The sequence below is a fragment of the Pelobates fuscus genome, chromosome 8, assembly GCF_036172605.1.
Source record: "Pelobates fuscus isolate aPelFus1 chromosome 8, aPelFus1.pri, whole genome shotgun sequence".
Classification (NCBI taxonomy): Eukaryota; Metazoa; Chordata; class Amphibia; order Anura; family Pelobatidae; genus Pelobates; species Pelobates fuscus.
Genome location: NC_086324.1, coordinates 41,372,390 through 41,394,418, shown reverse-complemented (window position 1 = coordinate 41,394,418; position 22,029 = coordinate 41,372,390). Strand labels below are relative to the sequence as shown.

The 22,029-nt window shown below is 37.6% G+C and overlaps 1 protein-coding gene across 3 annotated transcripts in view; it reads right to left on the bottom strand.

Annotated features, from left to right (window-relative positions):
* Window positions 1-22,029, bottom strand: part of ITGA6 (integrin subunit alpha 6) — a 62,696-nt gene that overhangs the window by 5,678 nt on the left and 34,989 nt on the right. For 2 of the 3 annotated variants that reach the window (XM_063429734.1, XM_063429732.1), the window contains 19 exons: window positions 20,311-20,524; window positions 18,256-18,452; window positions 16,816-16,907; window positions 16,153-16,280; window positions 15,968-16,063; window positions 14,639-14,700; window positions 14,136-14,296; window positions 13,213-13,359; window positions 11,953-12,065; window positions 11,659-11,848; window positions 11,492-11,575; window positions 10,631-10,710; window positions 10,450-10,527; window positions 9,539-9,641; window positions 9,042-9,215; window positions 8,394-8,495; window positions 7,180-7,290; window positions 5,973-6,071; window positions 5,248-5,373 (listed from right to left, as the gene is read on the bottom strand). In XM_063429734.1, coding sequence (XP_063285804.1) covers window positions 5,248-5,373; window positions 5,973-6,071; window positions 7,180-7,290; window positions 8,394-8,495; window positions 9,042-9,215; window positions 9,539-9,641; window positions 10,450-10,527; window positions 10,631-10,710; window positions 11,492-11,575; window positions 11,659-11,848; window positions 11,953-12,065; window positions 13,213-13,359; window positions 14,136-14,296; window positions 14,639-14,700; window positions 15,968-16,063; window positions 16,153-16,280; window positions 16,816-16,907; window positions 18,256-18,452; window positions 20,311-20,524 — 2,357 coding nt within the window. Of the gene's footprint in view, window positions 1-4,691; window positions 4,824-5,247; window positions 5,374-5,972; window positions 6,072-7,179; window positions 7,291-8,393; window positions 8,496-9,041; window positions 9,216-9,538; window positions 9,642-10,449; window positions 10,528-10,630; window positions 10,711-11,491; window positions 11,576-11,658; window positions 11,849-11,952; window positions 12,066-13,212; window positions 13,360-14,135; window positions 14,297-14,638; window positions 14,701-15,967; window positions 16,064-16,152; window positions 16,281-16,815; window positions 16,908-18,255; window positions 18,453-20,310; window positions 20,525-22,029 lie in introns of all 3 variants that reach the window. The other variant, XM_063429733.1, reaches the window with a different exon arrangement.

Genomic DNA, 22,029 nt, shown 5'->3' with positions numbered 1-22,029 from the left:
CCACAGTGTGCAGTGTGTATCAGTGTGTGACAGAGGTCAACAGTGTGCAGTGTGTATCAGTGTGTGACAAAGGTCAACAGTGTGCAGTGTGTATCAGTGTGTGACAGAGTTCCACAGTGTGCAGTGTGTATCAGTGTGTGACAGAGTTCCGCAGTGTGTATCAGTGTGTGACAGAGTTCAACAGTGTGCAGTGTGTATCAGTATGTGACAGAGTTCAACAGTGTGCAGTGTGTATCAGTGTGTGACAGAGTTCCACAGTGTGCAGTGTGTATCAGTGTGTGACAGAGTTCCACTGTGTGCAGTGTGTATCAGTGTGTGACAGAGTTCCACAGTGTGCAGTGTGTATCAGTGTGTGACAGAGTTCCGCAGTGTGCAGTGTGTATCAGTGTGTGACAAGAGTTCCAAAGTGTGCAGTGTGTATCAGTGTGTGACAGAGTTCCGCCCCCTTTTACACATGCCCACTGGTGTCCAACTTCATGGGAAGAATATTATAAGGCCCCACAGTAGCATGCAGTGTGTAAAAGAGCCATACAATAATGTGCACAGCACTGAAAGGCCAAAAGTAATGTGCAATCTATGAGTGTACTAAAGGACCCACAAAAATGTGCAGTCTATAACACTGTATTGATTAGTCTAACAGTAATGGGTAGTATGTGTGAGTGTGTTGCAGAGTCTAATAGTAATGGGTGTATGTGTGAGTGTATAGCAGGATCTAATAGTAATGGGCAGTATTTGTGAGTGTATAGCAGGGTCTAGTAGTAATGTGCAGTATGTGTGAGTGTATAGCAGGATCTAATAGTAATGGGCAGTATGTGTGAGTGTATTTAAGAGTCTAATAGTAATGGGCAGTATGTGTGAGTGTATAGCAGGATCTAATAGTAATGTGCAGTATGTGTGAGTGTATAGCAGGATCTAATAGTAATGTGCAGTATGTGTGAGTGTATAGCAGAGTCTAATAGTAATGGGCAGTATGTGTGAGTGTTTAGCAGGATCTAATAGTAATGGGCAGTATGTGTGAGTGTATTGAAGAGTCTAATAGTAATGGGCAGTATGTGTGAGTGTATAGCAGGATCTAATAGTAATGGGTAGTATGTGTGAGTGTATAGCAGGATCTAATTGTAATGGGCAGTATGTGTGAGTGTATAGCAGGATCTAATAGTAATGGGCAGTATGTGTGAGTGTATTGAAGAGTCTAATAGTAATGTGCAGTATGTGTGAGTGTATAGCAGGATCTAATAGTAATGGGTAGTATGTGTGAGTGTATAGCAGGATCTAATTGTAATGGGCAGTATGTGTGAGTGTATTGCAGAGTCTAATAGTAATGGGCAGTATGTGTGAGTGTATTGAAGAGTCTAATAATAATGGGTGTATGTGTGAGTGTATAGCAGGATCTAATAGTAATCTGCAGTATGTGTGAGTGTATAGCAGGAATTAATAGTAATGGGTAGTATGTGTGAGTGTATAGCAGGATCTAATAGTAATGGGCAGTATGTGTGAGTGTATTTAAGAGTCTAATAGTAATGGGCAGTATGTGTGAGTGTATAGCAGGATCTAATAGTAATGTGCAGTATGTGTGAGTGTATAGCAGGATCTAATAGTAATGTGCAGTATGTGTGAGTGTATAGCAGAGTCTAATAGTAATGGGCAGTATGTGTGAGTGTATAGCAGGATCTAATAGTAATGGGCAGTATGTGTGAGTGTATTGAAGAGTCTAATAGTAATGGGCAGTATGTGTGAGTGTATAGCAGGATCTAATAGCAATGGGTAGTATGTGTGAGTGTATAGCAGGATCTAATTGTAATGGGCAGTATGTGTGAGTGTATAGCAGGATCTAATAGTAATGGGCAGTATGTGTGAGTGTATTGAAGAGTCTAATAGTAATAGGCAGTATGTGTGAGTGTATAGCAGGATCTAATAGTAATGGGTAGTATGTGTGAGTGTATAGCAGGATCTAATTGTAATGGGCAGTATGTGTGAGTGTATTGCAGAGTCTAATAGTAATGGGCAGTATGTGTGAGTGTATTGAAGAGTCTAATAATAATGGGTGTATGTGTGAGTGTATAGCAGGATCTAATAGTAATCTGCAGTATGTGTGAGTGTATAGCAGAGTCTAATAGTAATGTGCAGTATGTGTGAGTGTATAGCAGGATCTAATAGTAATGGGCAGTATGTGTGAGTGTATAGCAGGATCTAATAGTAATGTGAAGTATGTGTGAGTGTATAGTAGGATCTAATAGTAATGGGCAGTATGTGTGAGTGTATAGCAGGATCTAATAGTAATGTGCAGTATGTGTGAGTGTATAGCAGAGTCTAATAGTAATGGGCAGTATGTGTGAGTGTATAGCAGAGTTTAATAGTAATGGCCAGTATGTGTGAGTGTATAGCAGGATCTAATAGTAATGGGCAGTATGTGTGAGTGTATAGCAGGATCTAATAGTAAGGGTAATATGTGTGAGTGTATAGCAGAGTCTAATATAAATGGGCAGTATGTGTGAGTGTATAGCAGGATCAAATAGTAATGGGCCGTATGTGTGAGTGTATTGAAGAGTCTAATAGTAATGTGCAGTATATGAGTGTATAGCAGAGTCTAATAGTAATGGGCAGTATGTGTGAGTGTATAGCAGGATCTAATAGTAATGTGCAGTATGTGTGAGTGTATAGCAGGATCTAATAGTAATGGGCAGTATGTGTGAGTGTATAGCAGGATCTAATAGTAATGTGCAGTATGTGTGAGTGTATAGCAGGATCTAATAGTAATGGGCAGTATGTGTGAGTGTATTGAAGAGTCTAATAGTAATGGGCAGTATGTGTGAGTGTATTGAAGAGTCTAATAGTAATGTGCAGTATATGTGAGTGTATAGCAGGATCTAATAGTAATGGGCAGTATGTGTGAGTGTATAGCAGGATCTAATAGTAATGGGCAGTATGTGTGAGTGTATTGAAGAGTCTAATAGTAATGGGCAGTATGTGTGAGTGTATTGAAGAGTCTAATAGTAATGTGCAGTATATGAGTGTATTGCAGAGTCTCACAGTACGCTATATACACCGTGTTACAGAGATCCACTGTGATGTTTAAAGGGTACAAAATGTTGCATTTGCTGTTCTTATCTAAATCCTTATGAAATAATGGTAGATAGAATATTATATAGTGACTTTTGTTGCCTTACACAAAGTATCAGAATTAAGTTTTAGATTTTATTAAAATTGCATAATAAAAAATAAGCAGGAAAATAAAGAACAATTAACCCTCACAAAGCCAGGAAATACACCATAGACATAGCTGTGTTTCCCTGTGACAAATCTTCGTTTGAAAACACACACATTCTTATTGAGAATTCTTCTAATATTGGAATTTTGGATGCAACCTATTGCTCATTATTAAAATCAGTTTAAAGTCAGAATAGATCAATAATGTTGTTTCATAAAGAATTATGACTGGCGTATGCTTTGGACTATCCATTTCCCATGATGCTTACCTTATTTAACCAAATGAATGGGAGAGCATTATGGGTGATTTAAAGATCACTGCAGTTAGGCTGCTTGAGGTTACCAATCCAGTTTGGGGAAATAGTTATTTTCACTGGAGTATATTCACTAGGTGGTGATTTGAGGTCAAAATTCTCAATTCAGTTCAATATAGACAAGTAGAAAAAAAATGTCCATCTTGGATGAAATGAGAATCTTTTACATTTACCTGGCAGTACCATCTCTATCACTTTCTCTTTCAGTATTTCCCAATCCCAAATATCCTCCCCAAAGATCACAAAGTTAGTGTCATCTTGTCATCTTCTCTATGACAATCAGATATTCTCTATTACTTGTACCAACCCTGTTCACCTCTTTCCCAACTGAAAAACCCCATACACTGAGTACCTGCTCTGCCTCAAACTTCTCACGTAATCTATTATCTTTACCAGAATACCGCAACCTCACCTCCCTGATCTTCCCAAACTTCCTACACCAGTAGCCCACTTTAGCAAACTCAATATGTTGCGGTTATTCGCCCTCAACATACCTAATTTCTGGTCTACCAATACCCAATTTTCTAATATTTACTCTACAACACAAACCTTTAGAAAACCTGGTACCTGACTATGACTTCTTCTCCTTCTGTATTCCTACCTGTCCCTCTTATCAATGTATTCATTCAGAATTCAGCATTCTTCCTCCTAACCTCAACTCTGGTTTTCAAACGCCCTTATCGTATCCAACTGGCCATTGTCCACACAACCTGTCAAAGGCCCATTTGTTGACATACACTTCCTTGACTTAAATAGGTCAATCCCTCACTGGCCCCTTTGAGTTCAAAATCTTTGACCTCGTGCCTCACTTTTATCCCCAATTCCTGACATTACATGTCCTTTTTACATTTGTAAATATTGATTTAGTTCTGTTTTACCTTCATGTTTAATTAAGTCACTAAAACATTATGATTACTTCTCTAGGTAGTTATCCCTGGATACGGAAGCTATATTGGTAAATCTAAAATAAATAGTGAATATACCCCATTGACTAAAGAATGGTGTGTTTCCAAATTATCATCACTTTTATTACAGAGAGAAACAAGGAAAATGCACACACAAAATCCACGGATTAATAAAAGTTCAGTGCAGCAAAAGCGAGTGTTAAGTTCCAAATCCCTTGCAGCCAAAAACATGATCCGCAGCCACCAATTGAAAATAATCAATTACCAAATCACAGATTGTTGATCAATACTATGCATCAGTAGTTAGTCTCTCTTTATCTGACGGCTGAGCATGGATCTCAGCCTTGTGATATGTAGCATCAAACTGATCTTTCTTATCTCTCTTGAAGAAACCACACTACGAAGAATCAAGGTCATGGGAAAGATTGTATGAATTATCATGATTATGGATTAAAAAATCATTCAAAAAGCAATCATACACATGATTAATACATTTACATAAAAAAAAACAAAATGTAATAAAAAAAATCAAGTTGATATGTGATAGTTGGAAAGAAATATGAAATAGAACACTTAATGTAGATACATTGTAGAAGTTTGTCAGAAAATTCCTGGTGAAAACTTAGATGGAAGTCTAATGCGGTCATTATTAATTAAACGATTGTATACCTTGAATATGGCTATTACTGCTTCTACTACTCCTATAACTTCTTTCACTATCACTAACTACTACGCATACCACTATACGACAGATTCAGTTAACATTTACAGATTAAGTTAAGAAATTTTAATAATAACATTTAGAATAAACATGTACTCACCTTCCACAACAGAAATACTAAAAGTGCCAACATTAAGATTCCAGCAAGGATAGCAACAAAGATGATCCACCATGGCACTCCGGTGTACTGAGCTACAGTCTTCTCAGGGAAAACGGTCAGACGCACCTGAAAGGGATTAAAAAAACAAAAACAAAATAAATGTAAAAATACACCACGTTGTACACCATTAAATCAAGCAATAAACTATGGCTACAATGAGAGTATTTAATCAGAGGAACAACGACAGGGCAAGAAAGTGATATCAGAGATAGGCTTAAATAGGCATAAGCGTATGGTGATTGGTTGGGGAACAACTAGGACAATTAGCGTATTATTATATATGTGCGGCATTGAACAGTCTAATGTAACATCCCGCAGGCTCCCAAATAAAATCTTACAATAATTATATCTCCATCTGATTCCAGAGGGAGCAACAAGCTTATCCCCTGGGGATAATATCGCAGAACCAGCATAGAGTTCAACAAAATCAATGGAGGAACCTGTTGGTGGGAAATATGCGTGGACAGATTTGTGTATCTAGTTATTTATTCACCATTGCTCCCTTTAGTGGGAAATATATTTGTACTTTTAACACCACATCTATAACTGCATGTAGTCTTTATCATGCCTAAACTAGAAAAATAAATATATACATTATAAAAAAAAATAAAAAAAAAAAATATATAACTACATTGCATGCAGATCACATATTGGGGATTATGTACCTGGTAATCGTCGTTTGTCAATTTAACGTTTTGAGAAGTTGTATCCACTTTGATAGAAGCTTTCACCAGAATGTCAAGGTAATTCATCTTTGAATATTCCTGTTTGAAACAAATGTAAAATGAAACATACAAGAATACACCAGGAATAAAAAGATGGGGAGATACCGCGCTAACTCCAAAGGCAGCAGAATAAGGTCTGTTACTTGAGTACCCTAATAACCCAAGAGGAACAAGGAAAAAATACAGTCTGTTTTTATTTTCTGTATACAATAATACATAGCTGTACATTTTGCATTCAGAGAAAAAAAAGTATTTGGAAAAAAAAATGCTGTAGAATGGTTGAGTCCTTGTTCTTGTAAAGAAATGTAGTCTGTTTAACAGCAAACTGAATCATCCCATCCATAATCAATGCTTTATTATCCTGTTCTGTATTGTATATTTAATGCTTTCAGTGACGATACTGTTTCTTTTTTTTCAAATGGCCTGTTTTATTGATGAATGGTCTACCATTATCTTGGTAGACCATTCATGCATCACAACGACATTGCACTGAAAAGCAATGAGCTTCAATCCAGCATAACTAACTGACAAAAGTATAATTGTGTTGAAATTCCATAACGCAGGAAAATTCCTAAATGCTAAACGTTTCCACCAGCCCTGTGGACCCGCAGGCTTATCTCCTCTCCAGACTTGTGAAGAGCCATACTAAACGTGAAAATAAGCCTTCAGCCTGGCTCACTAGTGGCCAGAAGGGTCCATCACAAAAATCTGGTGTTTGGGTCATACTCACAAATCCTCAGGGTACTGGCTATGATAGAAGATAACATGAGGATTAATACATTTATGGAAAGGGGCCATACCTCCCCTAAATTTGTCTATGCAGTATGGACACCTTGGAAGGATTATCAGGATAGATCTTCCCGTACCACTCCTTATCCTCTTTGTGGTCTTATATTGTTTTCTTTCCTCTTAGTTTCTCCCTTCCTTTTACTATTTCGTTTGTTACTTTTGATGTTAGTGTTTGAAGGTACAAATAACAATATCTTCTTTAAAACTTGGCCCGTTTCTATTCTTATTGGTGCTGTATTTACGAATATCTTTAGCCTTCATAATTCCAAACTAAAATTACAAAAAAATAGTAACCCAATGCTAAAACTATGTTAAAACATAAACATCGAGTGTACTATGTGTGTTATTGCAGATTTACCTCCAAAAAGGTACCATTCCATAACCGTGAGCGCATCGTAACCACTGCATTACTGTCCAAGCCTTGAAGTGGACATCTAATTTTTACACATTTTGCATGGTTATTACAGTCCTGGAATTCATATAAAAGAAAACATTGTCAGAGATCATGTAAATACAGTTATATAGAACTGGTCAGTTTATCCGATGGCTGTCAAATACAACAATAAGTCTTATTTATACATATATCATACTAATTGGTTCTAATATATACAGTCTGCTCTGTTCTTTTATGACAATAGCACACATGAAAATAAACACATTTGGTAATATTCCTTCACTCTTTCACTATCATAAAAGTACCACTATTGGAATTGGAATAAAAGTACCACTATTAGTTGGTTGGGTTTTTTTTTTTTTTACCATATAGTATATTTAACACACATAGAAATATAGAATGTGACGGCAGATAAGAACCATTCGGCCCATCTAGTCTGCCCAATTTTCTAAATACTTTCATTAGTCCCTGGCCTTATCTAATAGTTAGTATAGCCTTATGCCTATCCCACGCATGCTTAAACTCCTTTACTGTGTTAACCTCTACCACTTTAGCTGGAAGGCTATTCCATGCATCCACTACCCTATTATTTTTAAACCTTTGCCCCTCTAATTTAAGACTATGTCATATTGTTGTAGTAGTTTTTCTTCTTTTAAATATAGTCTTCTCCTTTACTGTGTTGATTCCCTTTATGTATTTAAATGTTTCTATCATATCATACCGCAGATTTGTAGAATGTATACGGTATTTAAATAGCATGATAATCAAAAGTGCAAAAACACAGTGGCCTTATCTAATGGCAGCATGGTGATTTTATCAAGGTCAAACAACTTTATTACAAGGTTAGGTCATTTGTCATTTTTGTGCACTTTGCAATGTGTAGAATTAGAGATCAACAGGGCAATTCATGAAGCACAGACTTTTAGCAAATTAAATCTGAATGGCTAAACTGAGGTTAAATTAGCCAACCTGGGGCAAAAGCTCCGGTGTATCATTTTTCTAAATCAGTTATTATTGCCTCCGTTTGGCCATTTAAATATCATTTTAACTCTGTGTTTAGTGAGTAGCCCTGCAAGACTAGGAAGAGGGGGCTATGCAAGTGCCACCCTATGCCCACCAGTGTCTTTTGGGTCCTTCCAAGCAAAAGGCTAAAACGTGAAAAAATTGTCAGTTCTTACCAAAGTCAAGTATTTCCTTTCAGAAAACAGAGAATATAGTTTATCTTCTTTCCCAGTCTCTTTTTCTCCCAGTTCACGTCTGTTTCTAGTCTTCCCTGCCTCCTATTGGAGAAAGGAAATAGTATGGTTGTTAAAGATTACATATTGATTACAAAAAATAACATTAGTTCACATTTTCAATTAGAAAACATACACACTATAAGCCAATAATATTCAGAAATCTATAAGGGTTTTTGGAGTTATGTATAGATTTCAACTATATCACCATAGGCTTTGATAAGGGGAGCTTCAAATGTTGTCTTCACTTGGAAGAGACAGAGGTACTGGATAGGGTCTTTTTCGGTGTACAAGTAGTTCTAGGAGCCAATTTTAATTAAATTTTAAACTAAAATCACACACAGGTAATCTCTAGAATTTTGGTGTATGTGCATCAGGGGTAGCTCGCCTTCCGCCGATGTACAGTTACGTGTTCCATGAGTTCATAAGTTCCATGTTGACCACTTCCGATGTGCATTAGAGATGCTCGAAGACGATTCTCATTTTGCAGTTTTTGAGAAATTGGTCCAAGGCGGAGCATACAGCTGATCTACCTGAGTTATTAAACAAGAAAGGGGTCTGTTCATAACATAGAAAAAAATATGTACATACCTTCAGTCTTAGTTTATTGATTTCACCCTCCGGTTCACAAGTAATTTTATCCAGTCCTTTTGAATCTATCTTCATCAAGTAAAGCAGCCATTTTCCATTTTTTATTTCCTTTGGCCACTGAAGTTCCAAAAATGCAGTACCAAGGGCTTTAAGAGGTCTTCCGAAATTAGTGATCTAAACATAAATGCAAGCATATACAATTATTTAGAGAAAAAAAAAACAATATACCATTTCAATGAAAGGTTTGAGTGCACTTGCTTGACCAGGTCATGGTCTGGGGTTGCCTGGTTGGTAACAAAATGTCCAATCCTTACCAGGTCCAGCTATCTGAGCATACCTTGAAGGATACTCCATCCACAGATATTGAGATTGAGATTTTTGATTCAGCTTTTTTCAAGCATGACACTGTAGTGTTTTGTACAGAAGGGGGCGCTCTAAGCTTGTAATAAAAAGGGAAATGAAAGGAAACTATACATGAAATAGTAAAAAGTACTCACTCTGAACTCAAAGTCAATTGGACTTCCAACGTCTTCTTCTGATTTCATTGCACTCTCTCCTAAAACATTCCCCCCAAAATACACCTGGGAAGGTTTGGCAACCCTAAAAGGGACAGAGCAGCAATTTTTACAAGACATAGAGGAGAAATCTGCATGTTTCTTGTGTGGAACAGAAAACGTCCACTTCTAAATTAAACACACGTTTGCTATAGCTGTTTCATTCTAAGTTATATGAACACTTAAAAACATATTTTTGTTGACTACCAGTGCTGTGAAGAATGTTGATAACTTTTTGCACACGGTATATTCTGAGATCATAGAACTGAGGCAAACCAGGTAAAGAAAGGAAGAGGAAAGATTCTTAGACAGGGTCACTTAAAATGTACGTTTAAAGCAATTATAACAGTAAGATACAAAAAAATTATGGAAAAAAAGGTTTTTGTTGGGACTCACAAATTATAAAAAAAAATAGAAAATTGAAAAAATGCATTTGGATTGCTTTAAGTATCATTAATATTTTGTGTATAGTTTCCCAAAAAATATGTTTATTTTTCCTTATTCAACATACTTATTGTTTAACAGCTTTTGTAAATGTTTTTTTATTTATTTTAATCATGGTGTTCTGGTAAAATATCAGATTATTATATCTATGTATAGGAGTTTTAAATATTATTTTTATGGTTAAACTAAGCGCATTAAATATCTAATTATTTAAATGTTCTTACAAATTACTGTTACTTTGTTTAACACCAATGTAATAAGTCAAACTAAATGAAACAGGGTGAATTTATCTTCACATGCACCAATGGTCATTAACAACTAGGTTTGGACCCGAAACCAGTTACCCTTTCAAACTTAGTTGACTGAGAGACAGAAATGATTGGAAAAAAATAAGAAAAATTACAACTTACCCGGATACAGACAGAAGAAGTTCAACTACTACCCGAGCTTTGGCCAGAAGGGGCTGAAGGTTGGGCTGGGAGCTTGTTCTGAAAATAAAAATAACCACACATGCCATTTTAGACAGGGTGCTTTGTACAAACATGACCAGGACTGTAAGTAAACAAATAAAAATAGAAATATCAGACATACGTTTCCAGGCGGAGATTGACGTCCAGGTCTGTAGTTGCAACAGATACGTCATTGGTACTCAAAATCAGGTAAAATGTCATCTGCAAAAGGGAAAATATAATGTCAAAAAGTCAAGGGAGAGATATGTCCATAACAAGCAAACTGATTAAAATCTCTCGAAGTGAGTTAAGAAGACTCAATCCAATGAGTTACATTCATTACTATCATATCATTATTATTGTTGTTAGATTATTGTTTATAAATAGGCGACATACCTCACATTGCTGCAAAATGGATTACAAGGCGCACAATAATTGCCCAAGTATGTACATTACTCAATAATAATAACAATAACAGTAGTAATAATAATAATAATATCAGAGTATATTTGTGTCTTTATTTCATCAGTTTGCAAGTGCATCTTGATGTTACTATTACCCCAGTTAATGGTACTTATGTATTGACCTCAGAATGATGAAAGGTTGGTATGATCTTGTCAACAAGCTTTGAGGGACACTTTAAGACCAAAAACAAGTTTAGCCTAATGAAGTGGTTTTGGTGTATAGATCAAGGCCCTGCAGCCTACCTGTCTATGCCATTTAGGAGTTAAATCCCATTTATGTTTATGTAGCCCTAGTCACATCTACGCTGGCATTGGCTCTCTTTGGAGGTTATGGTGTCATTGTGCCCCTTGAGCCAGTCCCCCAGGTGCCAGTGTCTCAACCTATATATAACTTTTTCCTGAACATATCAGCAGGCTCTGCTAGTTAGGCTGCCTCGACTGTCCATTTAATGTTAAACACTTACAAATACTCACAAGAATATACAGGACAGGGCTACACTGAATATTTTTGTATTAAATAACTATTACTGGTCACTTACATTGGTGTTTCTCTTGAAAGGATTTCCGAGCTCACATGTGACTTCTGAGCCGTTTGGATTTGATGAACATATGAACTGTCTATCCTGCAGTTACATAAAAAAGGAGAGTGTTAAACACATTACTAAAACATAGCCGAATTAAAATTAATATCATTTCATTTACTTACGGGGGTGTTAGTCAGGTCTCGCATCGAAGAGAACGACAAGCTGCTTGGCAAACTTGCAACGAGTTTAGCTTCGTGGGCATCATCACCGTCCTTTTTAGGATTTCTTGGATCCGATGGATTGTTGGTGACAGTTAATTCTAGAGCAATGTCCTTCTGATTTTTGAGAACCAAGACTGGGACACCATTTTCTCTGAGTAAAAAAAAAAAAAAAAAGAAAAAAGAATAGTAAAATTAAAATAAAAAAGCAGATTATCAAATAAATTCTACATAAGGTCTGTGTGCATTCAAACTTACTTTGGTAATTCAGTAAATGTGTCTGCTCCCTCTTTGGAACAAAACTTGTAGTCAACTTTCATGTTGCTGTTACATACATTGTCATCTCCACACCCTTCTTTCAGAAACTGGACCTAAGAGAATTTAAATCATTGAGTTATGTACATGGCGTGCGGAAATGGGGGAGGTGTATTTCATGGGCCTCCTCCATGGACTTGTGAGGAACCCCAAAATGTTAAAAGCTCCACATCCCCCACACATGAAATGGCAGCAGTGGAGAAGTAATTCAGACCGTGTTTGAATAGGAAGGGCCATTGAGGAGTACTCCTTGATTTATAAAGGTTCCCTGTGAACCCCAAGTCATGCATTTTCCTTGGTACCCCAACAACATGGAAGAAAACTGAGGAGTAAGAGAGGAAGATACATGTCTGTCTCCCAGTCTAGTCGTTTATTTCTTTATTTAACTGTGTGCGGTAGCTAGATGGGTTTCTAAACTCACATCCAGATCAGCCCTGCGTTCACTGTTAGACTGCTCCTTAACAGTGCCAGGCTAACGTGAAACTCAGGGATGCTATGGCTGAGAATGGCGTGTCTGTCCACAGTATCTCAAATGCAGTTATATACCCCATGTTTTCCGTCACATTACTGTAAACATGGTCTTTGTGATCGGGGGGATATCAAAACACCTCTAACTATACAACCATTTAAACCTAACCAGCTCCTAATTGTAGCTATAAAGGGCACTCCTATGGCAGTTTGTAGTAACGCATAATGAATCACCACCATTACAGCATCACTCAAACAATGCTCTATTTTCATATTTTACATGCATGGCAACCTTGATCAATATATTGAGATCCATTTAACTCATTGTCACCACCAGGGGTGTAAATATATATTTATCCAACCCCCTCGAGACAGCAAATATTGCATTTTCTTTCAGTGGTCACTCTCTGTCTCTTTGGGGAAGGCATTCTACAAACTATCTAAACCTTCTCCCCTGCTCCCAAGTGTTTACATGGGAGCAGCTATCTTGTTTCCTTATTTAATTGGTGCAAAGATTTACTTTGTAGCTACAGTTGTTATTTGTGAATACGTCTGGTTCTAAATGGGAAACTTAGCATGCACTGTCTGAAGAAGCTACGGTTGAGAAATGTATCCAATAAACAATCATTAACGGACAGTTGGCAATATCTTCTGAGTGATAAATTGGTGTGTAAAAAAAAAACTATCTGTAAAATCAACACAAACATATAATCATTGCTTTGGGAGAACACTTACATTTGCAGTAGTGGTTTTTGGCTCATTTATATTCAGAATTGGAAGCAGCTCAGGGAGGGCACTCCTTTGTGAGCCAGAAGAACGAGCACTTTTTATATCTGCTGTAATAGACACCGGTATCTGCCGCAATTTATCCCTAATGGGTTCCTTTAAAAAAATGATACGACATAAGGTACAACATATCATAGAAACACAAAGTATAGAACAGGGGTCCTCAAACTCCGGCCCCCCAGATGTTGCTGAACTACCACTCCCATGATTCTCTGGCTACCTTTGTAATTCAAAGAATCATGGGAGTTGTCGTTCAGCAACATCTGGGGGGCCGGAGTTTGAGGACCCCTGGTATAGAAAGTTCATCGTGAAATAAATGTGCCAAATGTAGAAGAGTCCAGATTTATTTATTTTTAATTCTTTTAGACATAGCTTTGTTTTCTTGTTTATTTACATACAATGAGATCAAAGCTTAGAATACGAAGAGAGACAAATACTCAATCAGTTTTCCCTTTTGGTAGATCCCTGTTAAGATGTCAAACACATTTTAGCTCACTTGTCCCATCACATTAGAACCTTTACTATTTGTACATCAGACTGATTCCACCAACATCACTAAATACGTCTCACAATGGCTGGTGCGGTGGCCTATGGGAGCTATTGGTAATTTGCTGTTTCTAACTTTTTGAGTGTAACTAAATAAATAGGCTACTAGTGTAAACTATACTACAATACATCCTCTATTTTATCTGTCATACTTATTATCTATCATTCTCACTTTCTTTAAAGAATCTCTGTATTTTAAACTATTATTTTTGCTCTATTTTTGTTTTTATATTTTAATTCCTTTCATTTAATAAGATTTTTTTTTCTCAACAGCATTCCAGTTACAGTTAAATAAAATAATTCAATTTGGGTTTTTCTCCACTTACCTGCAACACCAGAGATGTTTTTACGCACTTCTTTTGATTTTGGCCCGTGAGGTCAATTGTATTTGTCAACGTATTGATATATAGTTGGTCTTTAAAATTAACTCTTGAAGGTAATTTTAACTCTTGCCTTTCACGTTCAACCTCAAACGTGTAGTTAAGTGCTAAAAAGGGAAGAAAACCTTTACTTGACCATTCTACACATAAACATTGCGATCATTCATAAATACTGAACGTATAAAGAAGATACCTGTATTTAGCTACAGTTGCTCTTTAATACAGCTGATATCACATCTATTTCAAATTTCATTTATCACACAAATCAAAAGGCATTTTATCTCACAAATTCTATGGACCCTAACTACATGTCATAGACTGATATACCAAATTTCTAATAAAATTATCGGTAATGCCTGGCCACTTTGTGACATTTTTATTTTGACTATAGCAGTTATTAAAACACACGTCATCGAACTGTAATTTCAGATATAAAAAAATTCACTTACTTAAAACTGGACTGTAACCATCGGGTTTTGCTGTGTATTCAAAACAAGCTTCAACATCTAAACTGAAAAGCAAAACCGATTTGGTAAATATTTGGGTGTTAAAATCGGAAAACTGGATAATCATACATTTAACTACATTAACTAATTAACGAATGCAATAATGCTATACTTTGGAGATGTACAGTCATGGCTAAATATGGAACTACAATGGTTAGTGAACTGTATTTCCCATAATCCTCTGCTAGTCTTTAGCCTGCCTGAACATAGGGGCAAATGCTTTGATTTGATTGGGGCAAATGATTGGTGTTTATAGCTTCAGGCAGCTTCCTGTCTTAACACTTCTCAACTCAACTCTCAACACTCAAGAGACTTTCATTCTGGTCTAAGGGGTCTGCTCTTGTCCCACATACCACGGCTGCTATCTATTTTCACTGTTTAGTCAGCAAGGCTGTGTAGAGCTACTGGTAAAGCACAGTCTGCGACTTGGTGCTCAGCCTGTAAAAGATAGAAAGCGCAGCCCAAGTTGTTGGTAGCAGTTTGATTGCTCTGATTTACGAATTCCTGCAGTTATAAGACACTCAGAGCTGAGACTGGGGCCATGGTACTACCTGCACCTTATACTCTGTCTGCATCATGCAAGGTTGTTATGGTGCTTTGATTGGGGATTTAAGACTGGCGAATCATTATGGCACGTGAAATACTGCAGCATCGGTGGATATACTGTATACCCTCCCCTGGACCCAATGCACAATTAATTGGTTTGATGTGTCAATTTGGTCTGAGGGTCTGAAGGATGTTGTAAATAATGACTTGATCTCATTGTACAAACACTTGGATGGCTGAGGATATGAAATTTCCTCATTATGACATTGCAAACTGACGGTATGGGCTTTGGGTGCAGATGTATCCTGTACTGTTTTTTTAAATGCCTGAGAACACTTATAAATAATGGAGAAACAGCCATGGCCTCCTGGCACCATAACAACTACAATGACTTGTATCGGCTATGTTGCATGGCAAGTCCTTTTAAGGCTGGTGCCACTAAACTTCCGAAAACGTATTAGTAATGCACTGCAGTCTTTTGGCATGCCATAATAATAATAATAATAATCACCACAGGACATATCTGATTTTAATAAGTGATCAGAGGTTTTAATTAACATATACTGTATGGCGTCATCGAGTACAAATAATTAAAACCTCTTGTAAACAAGCATTAAAGCAACTAACTGACATCCTAATGTTTTTAGAATACAATCACAGGAACATTTTTGAGACAAAGTATTCCATTCATGGAAAAAAAAAACGGCAAAAAAAAGCATTTCCTACCAGATTGCATTGAAATTGTTACAATTCTTCTTGCTGTAGTCTATTTTATCTGGAGTGACTGTGATTGTCTTCTTGATGTTGATAACCGGACGTGACCTGCACAGAGCATAGAAACAGATGTAAAAACTCTCACGCAGCAATGTGCATTCCGACACATTAGACTTTGTAAGGATGTTTCCTTTTACCTGAATACATTTATAGAATCTGATAGCGATCCAATGGCAATATCTGGGTAAGTATTTTTATCCAGATCCATATTTCCAGCAATGGAGTAACCAAACGACATAGTCTTTGTGCTTTTACCATCAATAATCTTTATAAAAAAGAAACAAGTGTGGATTAATGTTACAGTAAATAACTGATTATAATATGATGAAAATGCATACAGCTTATTAGATTGATATATATTTATATATATATACCAAGAAAGTTATGGTGGGGAAAACTTGTGATTGAAAACCCCTTCCACCTGAAGTCAGTTGATAGTCAATAAATTGTTAAACAAAGATCTGCACACCAGTGAAGCCATACGACTTGCTTTTCCCACAGAAATCACACATTTGCAGTGATGTTGCTACTGCAAAGCATTCTGGGTGGGCATATGCAAATTAGTTCAACAAAGAATTAAATTTTTGCCTCATTCCATTTTAAACATGGATTCCTTGGAGTTTGTATTTGCTGTATACAACAGCTTTGAAACACAACTCGGGAAGAGCTGCAAAGCCAGTGAACCACTAAATATATATATATATATAAATTATGAAAACTAGAAGGGAAATATAAGGTAATAAGAAGTGCTAGGGAATGAGACGCTGCAATTAATGTCACAGATGGAACCAAGTACTTACCTGCGACGGCTTTCTGTTTATTCCATCCTTTGACCCTTGGAACACATAGACTTTTCCAAAGCCATCATCATAGGGTGCTCCAACAGCAATATCTAGGCACAAGAGCTAAAGTTTAGGCAGAACTGTCGCTTCCCATGGTTTTATTATTATGCTTAGTAATTCTTTAGAGAGATCATAGAGAGAGGAGATGTTTCTCCGTTTGAGCCATAATTGCTACAACGTTAATGCACTTTTTTTTTTTTGTTTACGGAGGTTTGTGTGGAAAAACAGGTTAACACAAGTTTCAGACTATTTTCAGTGTTCTTTTTTAATGGTTTAATTTCCAGACAAGTGATAGTTTTCTTTTAACCCTTTAAATGTGCAAGCAGAGAAGCTCTCCTTAAAACATAACCTGACTATATTTATTAGTTAAAGTTATTAATCTGTAATTCTACAGGGATTTCCCAAGTGTAGAATATCCCAAGTGTGTGGTATAATCTCTTAAACCACTAATAAACATAAACATGGTTCTATGTGTGCCTTTTGCATTGGGCACTTCTAAAAGAGAACTCTGTGATTGGTCTAGCAAGGAGTGGTCCAACAATGGTCTAAAATTAACAGAATTTTATGATAACAAATAAGCAATGGCAGGAGAGGAATTTTGGAAAATGTCTGAGCTTTTGCAGCTAACATATTACTCACATTATCTGTAAAGCGGATTGGTCCCTGTCTGGAAAGTTTGGAGACCTCCGGCAGTGACATGGCCGCTGGTTCCAGTGGTGATTCTACTTATGTACACCTGTCCCTCACAGGTGCCACCTGTCTTCCAATGTGTCCCTTTTCTCTCATGCGCCAGGAGCTGACATCACTGCTGTACTCTCGTAGTCCCTAACTTGTCTCAGTATATTTTTTGACTACTCATCTTGCAAAATAGGGAGGGTGACAGTGCCGCCTAAAAAGGGTAACCTAGATATCGACCCTGTGCTCAAGGATCCTAGAGGGGTATCAGCCACACCTTGCTGACGAGGCTCAAAGAAGGCCAAAACAATAATATTTTTTGTGCAGAGGGAACATGCCAGCATATGGGATATGGGCCACCATTATGGGTGGGATTGGCCTGATATTCAAATGGAATAGGCACAATTGAGCAGAAAAAATGTAAAATCTGATTGAGAATTTACCAGCTATTGGGTTTTCTGAGCTTTTGCCAGTTCCTAGATTATCCTCACAGATTCCAATCCAAAGTCTTATGCTGCTACCTAGACCTTAAAAGTTACTCGCTGCTGCAAGGCATATTATAACCACCAGAGGTGAATTTCTACTTGCCAGAGCTACATTTTCACTCTCCAATGGCTAGTTGTGAGTGGACATTTTTAACCAGCAAATATCAACAAAAAAACAACCACCAACTTCACAATCAATAAACCTATGAAACTGTTCCACTCTATTATATATTCTTACCAGGGTATCCATCTTGATTTATATCTCCAATGTTCTTTACGGAAATTCCAAACATGGAATCCTTGGTTCCTTCAATACGAATTGGCTTGACATCATTCCACTTTCCGTTTTGATTGATGTATACATAAATAGCACCTCCAATATCTTTGTCATTCTTATCAAAGTACTGAGGAGCACCAACAACAATATCCTGCCACCTAAAGAAAGGAAACACATAAAAACACTTTTTTATATATAATTTCCGCCAACCATGTAGGTAAATAATCAATAATTTAATCAATAAAGATGGAGATACTGCGAGGTCCCTGTGTTTGGCAGAAGTATCCAAGAGCCAGTGAGTATTACAGCTGATGACCTCATAGCTCTAGGATTTTACGTTCCATAATGCGAAAAAGGCATCATGGGATTGTAGGCCATTAGAACCTTCTGTTGACCATTACTGCCTTAAGAATAATTACGTAATAACTAGCTCCTGTTTGGCTACGGTTAAAGTAGCTGAAGCTTTCTTAGTATAGTATATATCCATATATCGTTTAGCATTCTTAACAATAAACATTCTTAAAGAGTCACTCTAAGTACCATAACCACTACATATCATTCTAGAGCTTGTGTGCGCCATCACCCTTGACTTTACTCAAAGTATTGTTTTGGCATTAAATATAAATGGGTTCTCCCTGTGCCCACAACATCCCTTTCCTTATGATTGGTTATTAAGGTAGTTTTTCAATATCCCATTCAACCGTGGGTGGCAATGGTAGGCTGAAACACTATGGGAACGCTGACGCCAAGAGTATTTTTACTTTACAAAGATCTGATTGACTTTGGCTTCCCATGTGGGATGCTACAACTATATAGTACATTTTATGAATTTTACAGCTCATTTGCTCCATAAACAGCTGAGGAATGAAAGGCTGACTCATAGGAAGGATGTAAGAGCCAGACCTTAACATTATCATAATGTGAGCAGATCTTCAACTAGCCAACTAACTAACAGACAGACCTTCTGTGCTTTCCTGCCAAGTCCTTATCTGCTGTTTATGTCAGTTGGTAGCACATTTGCTTTAGGAAATGCAGCGTGCAGACTCCCAGTGGTACAATAACTGCTTTTATTTACCCACATTAAAAATAGAAAACAATTCGAGGGAGTCCATACAAGGATATCCCTTTGGTATCAAACATCCTCCCACCCAGCTAGAGTTTTAGATACATTCAACAATAATTTACAACATCAAACATACTGAGACAAAAAAATTAACAAAATAAAACAGGCTCAGACATTTTAAAGCACAAACTTTGAGTCAAACTAATTTTCTATGAATGGATATATTTTACAAAGTGTGAATTGCAAGCCGACACAAAATGTGGGGGGACAGAACCTTTTATCAAGATTGCAAACTATTATATATATATACACATGCACACGCACACACGCACACACACGCACACACAAAACCCAATAAATTACATTTGTGAATTGTTTTTTTTTTACTAAAGAATAAATTATAGTTCATTAAAACCAGAAAATCTAAATTTATGAAAAAATTGCCAAAATTAAAAAAAATCAGTTATTTTCCAACTCTTCTGTTTTAGCCTAAAAATGCTGCTGATTTCTATGTCAATTTTCCACAATTCCTGCTTAATTAATAAAGCTCTGCTTTTATTACAATACACACACAAGAGGGACATCCGCAGCTGAGCACCGTGCTGTGTGCATTCAAGGCATCCGTGGTAGGGCTGTTTATGCTTTGAAAACTCACAGTTTATGGAGCAATTTTACTCATGCTGTGATCAGTGGAACTGCTCCTAAGAGATAAACTACCTCTCCCATAAATCACTGTCCAGCACAAGGTCGGACTCCATAGATCATAAAATGTGGTTCCTGGTGGGTGGAGCCTCTTCCTAATTAGTTCAGTGTCCTCTTTAGTGTTTTTAAATTTTTTTGTACATTTTATGTTTTATCCATATAATGCATTTAAAATAGGGGATCGTGTTAACTGTAGCTTGCCTTCATTTTCTTGTTTTTTTTTATATAACGATGCACATAGCAAGACTTACCCATCACTGTTTAGATCCACCACTGCTACATCGTACCCGAAGGAAGAGGCCAGCCCTTCGCCTTCAAATATATACTCTGCGGAAAGCATTCTTTCATGGGGAGCGTCTTTCTTCAAGAGTACAACAGCCCCACTGTGATTGGCTCTTGGGGCCCCGGAAACAAAGGTTAATTCATCTTTTGAGATTATCCCTTTACCAGTATCCAGGGAGAATCCTAAAAAGCACCAGACACAGCAATTGAGCAACCCAGCATGATAACAGTGAAAACAAACAGAGCAATATAACCCTTTCACAGTACTTCCCATTCATGGGCAATACAAATGGTTAGTAAGACAAGTCATGAAATGGCAATTTTGGAAGGAAAATAATGAGGGATTTGGCACGAAATCACAAAGATAACTGTTAGTAAGAAAAATATATCACCCAGTGCTTGTGGAAGCATTACATAGCACAAACCTGTCTGACCGAACATTGAGTAAAACTACTGCTGAATTTATCACATGGGGAATAACATACTATTCTATGTTTGATACATTATTTTTTTCTGTATCATTTCCCATTCTGACCTCAAATGCAAATTAACTACAAGCTCCATTTGCATATAAATCCCTCTGCGAGCATCTGATGCAAGATGCTCTAGGTGCAGTGTTGAAAAAATCTAGCTCCCATTTTTCACATGACTGACATCTCCTATTTTTCACATGACTGACATTTCCCATTTTTTTTTTTTTTTTTTTTATTTTGTTGGGGTGTCTAGTGCAGTGGGGTGTCTAGTTGTAGATCCCCTGTCTCTTTGTGTCCCCCTATGGGGGAGTTAAAGTGCGTTTCGGGGGTTGCTTCGGTCCCTTGTGCGTGGGTTATGCGTGCGTGGTTGTGGGTAGTCTGGTCGTGTCTATTTGACCGTGTAAGAGGGCAGTCACGGTGCCTGTCTGTGTGGACCTATGGGGGTCTCTTGTGCCTCTTGCGGTGTCATATGTGGGGGCCATCTAACCTCGGGAGGTAGCAGTGAGAGAGGAGGGGGGGCGTTGTCTCGTGTTCCACGTATTGTCGTTGGGTTGTGAGGGTGGGGGAGGTGTGACTGAGATATGTCTCGTCTCTTGTCTGGTATGTGTGTGTTGGGTGCGTGGGAGAGTCCATGCGCCGTTTAAGGAGCAAAGCCTATCTTGGCGCGGTAGTGCCAGTATGGGATAGGTTAATGTACAGTGTGATGCACTGAAAAATAATACTGTCAAAACTTAAACATAATAATAAAACATAATAAAACATAATAAAGCAGAGCGGGGGCCATCAGTTGGTGTAACTGAGGCTCAGAGTCCCGGTTGTTCTATATGGCCTGTTTCTTTGTGTTGGCCTGTTTTGTCAGGTTGGGGCCATTGTATGGTCAGTGTCTCTCGGAGTAAAGGGTACTGATCCCGCTGGGTCCCAGGAATGTGAGCTCGATGGGATTGCTGCCTCCGAATTCGGCATGGGAATCCCCAGGTTGAGGAGGTATGAGGTAGCGGCTTGCAGCGTGGATAGTCTCTTAGTGGTTCCGTCTTTAGTGATTAGTAGAGTGCGTGGTAGTGCCCACCGGTATTCAATGCCCATGGTGCGTAGGTGGTTGGTCACCGGGCCCAGCGATCTGCGCCATAAGAGTGTGGTGTGGGTGACATCTTGGTAGAAAGTTAGTTGGGCACCCTCGAAGTTTAGCGGGGTTTTACCCCTGACCGCTGTCATTAT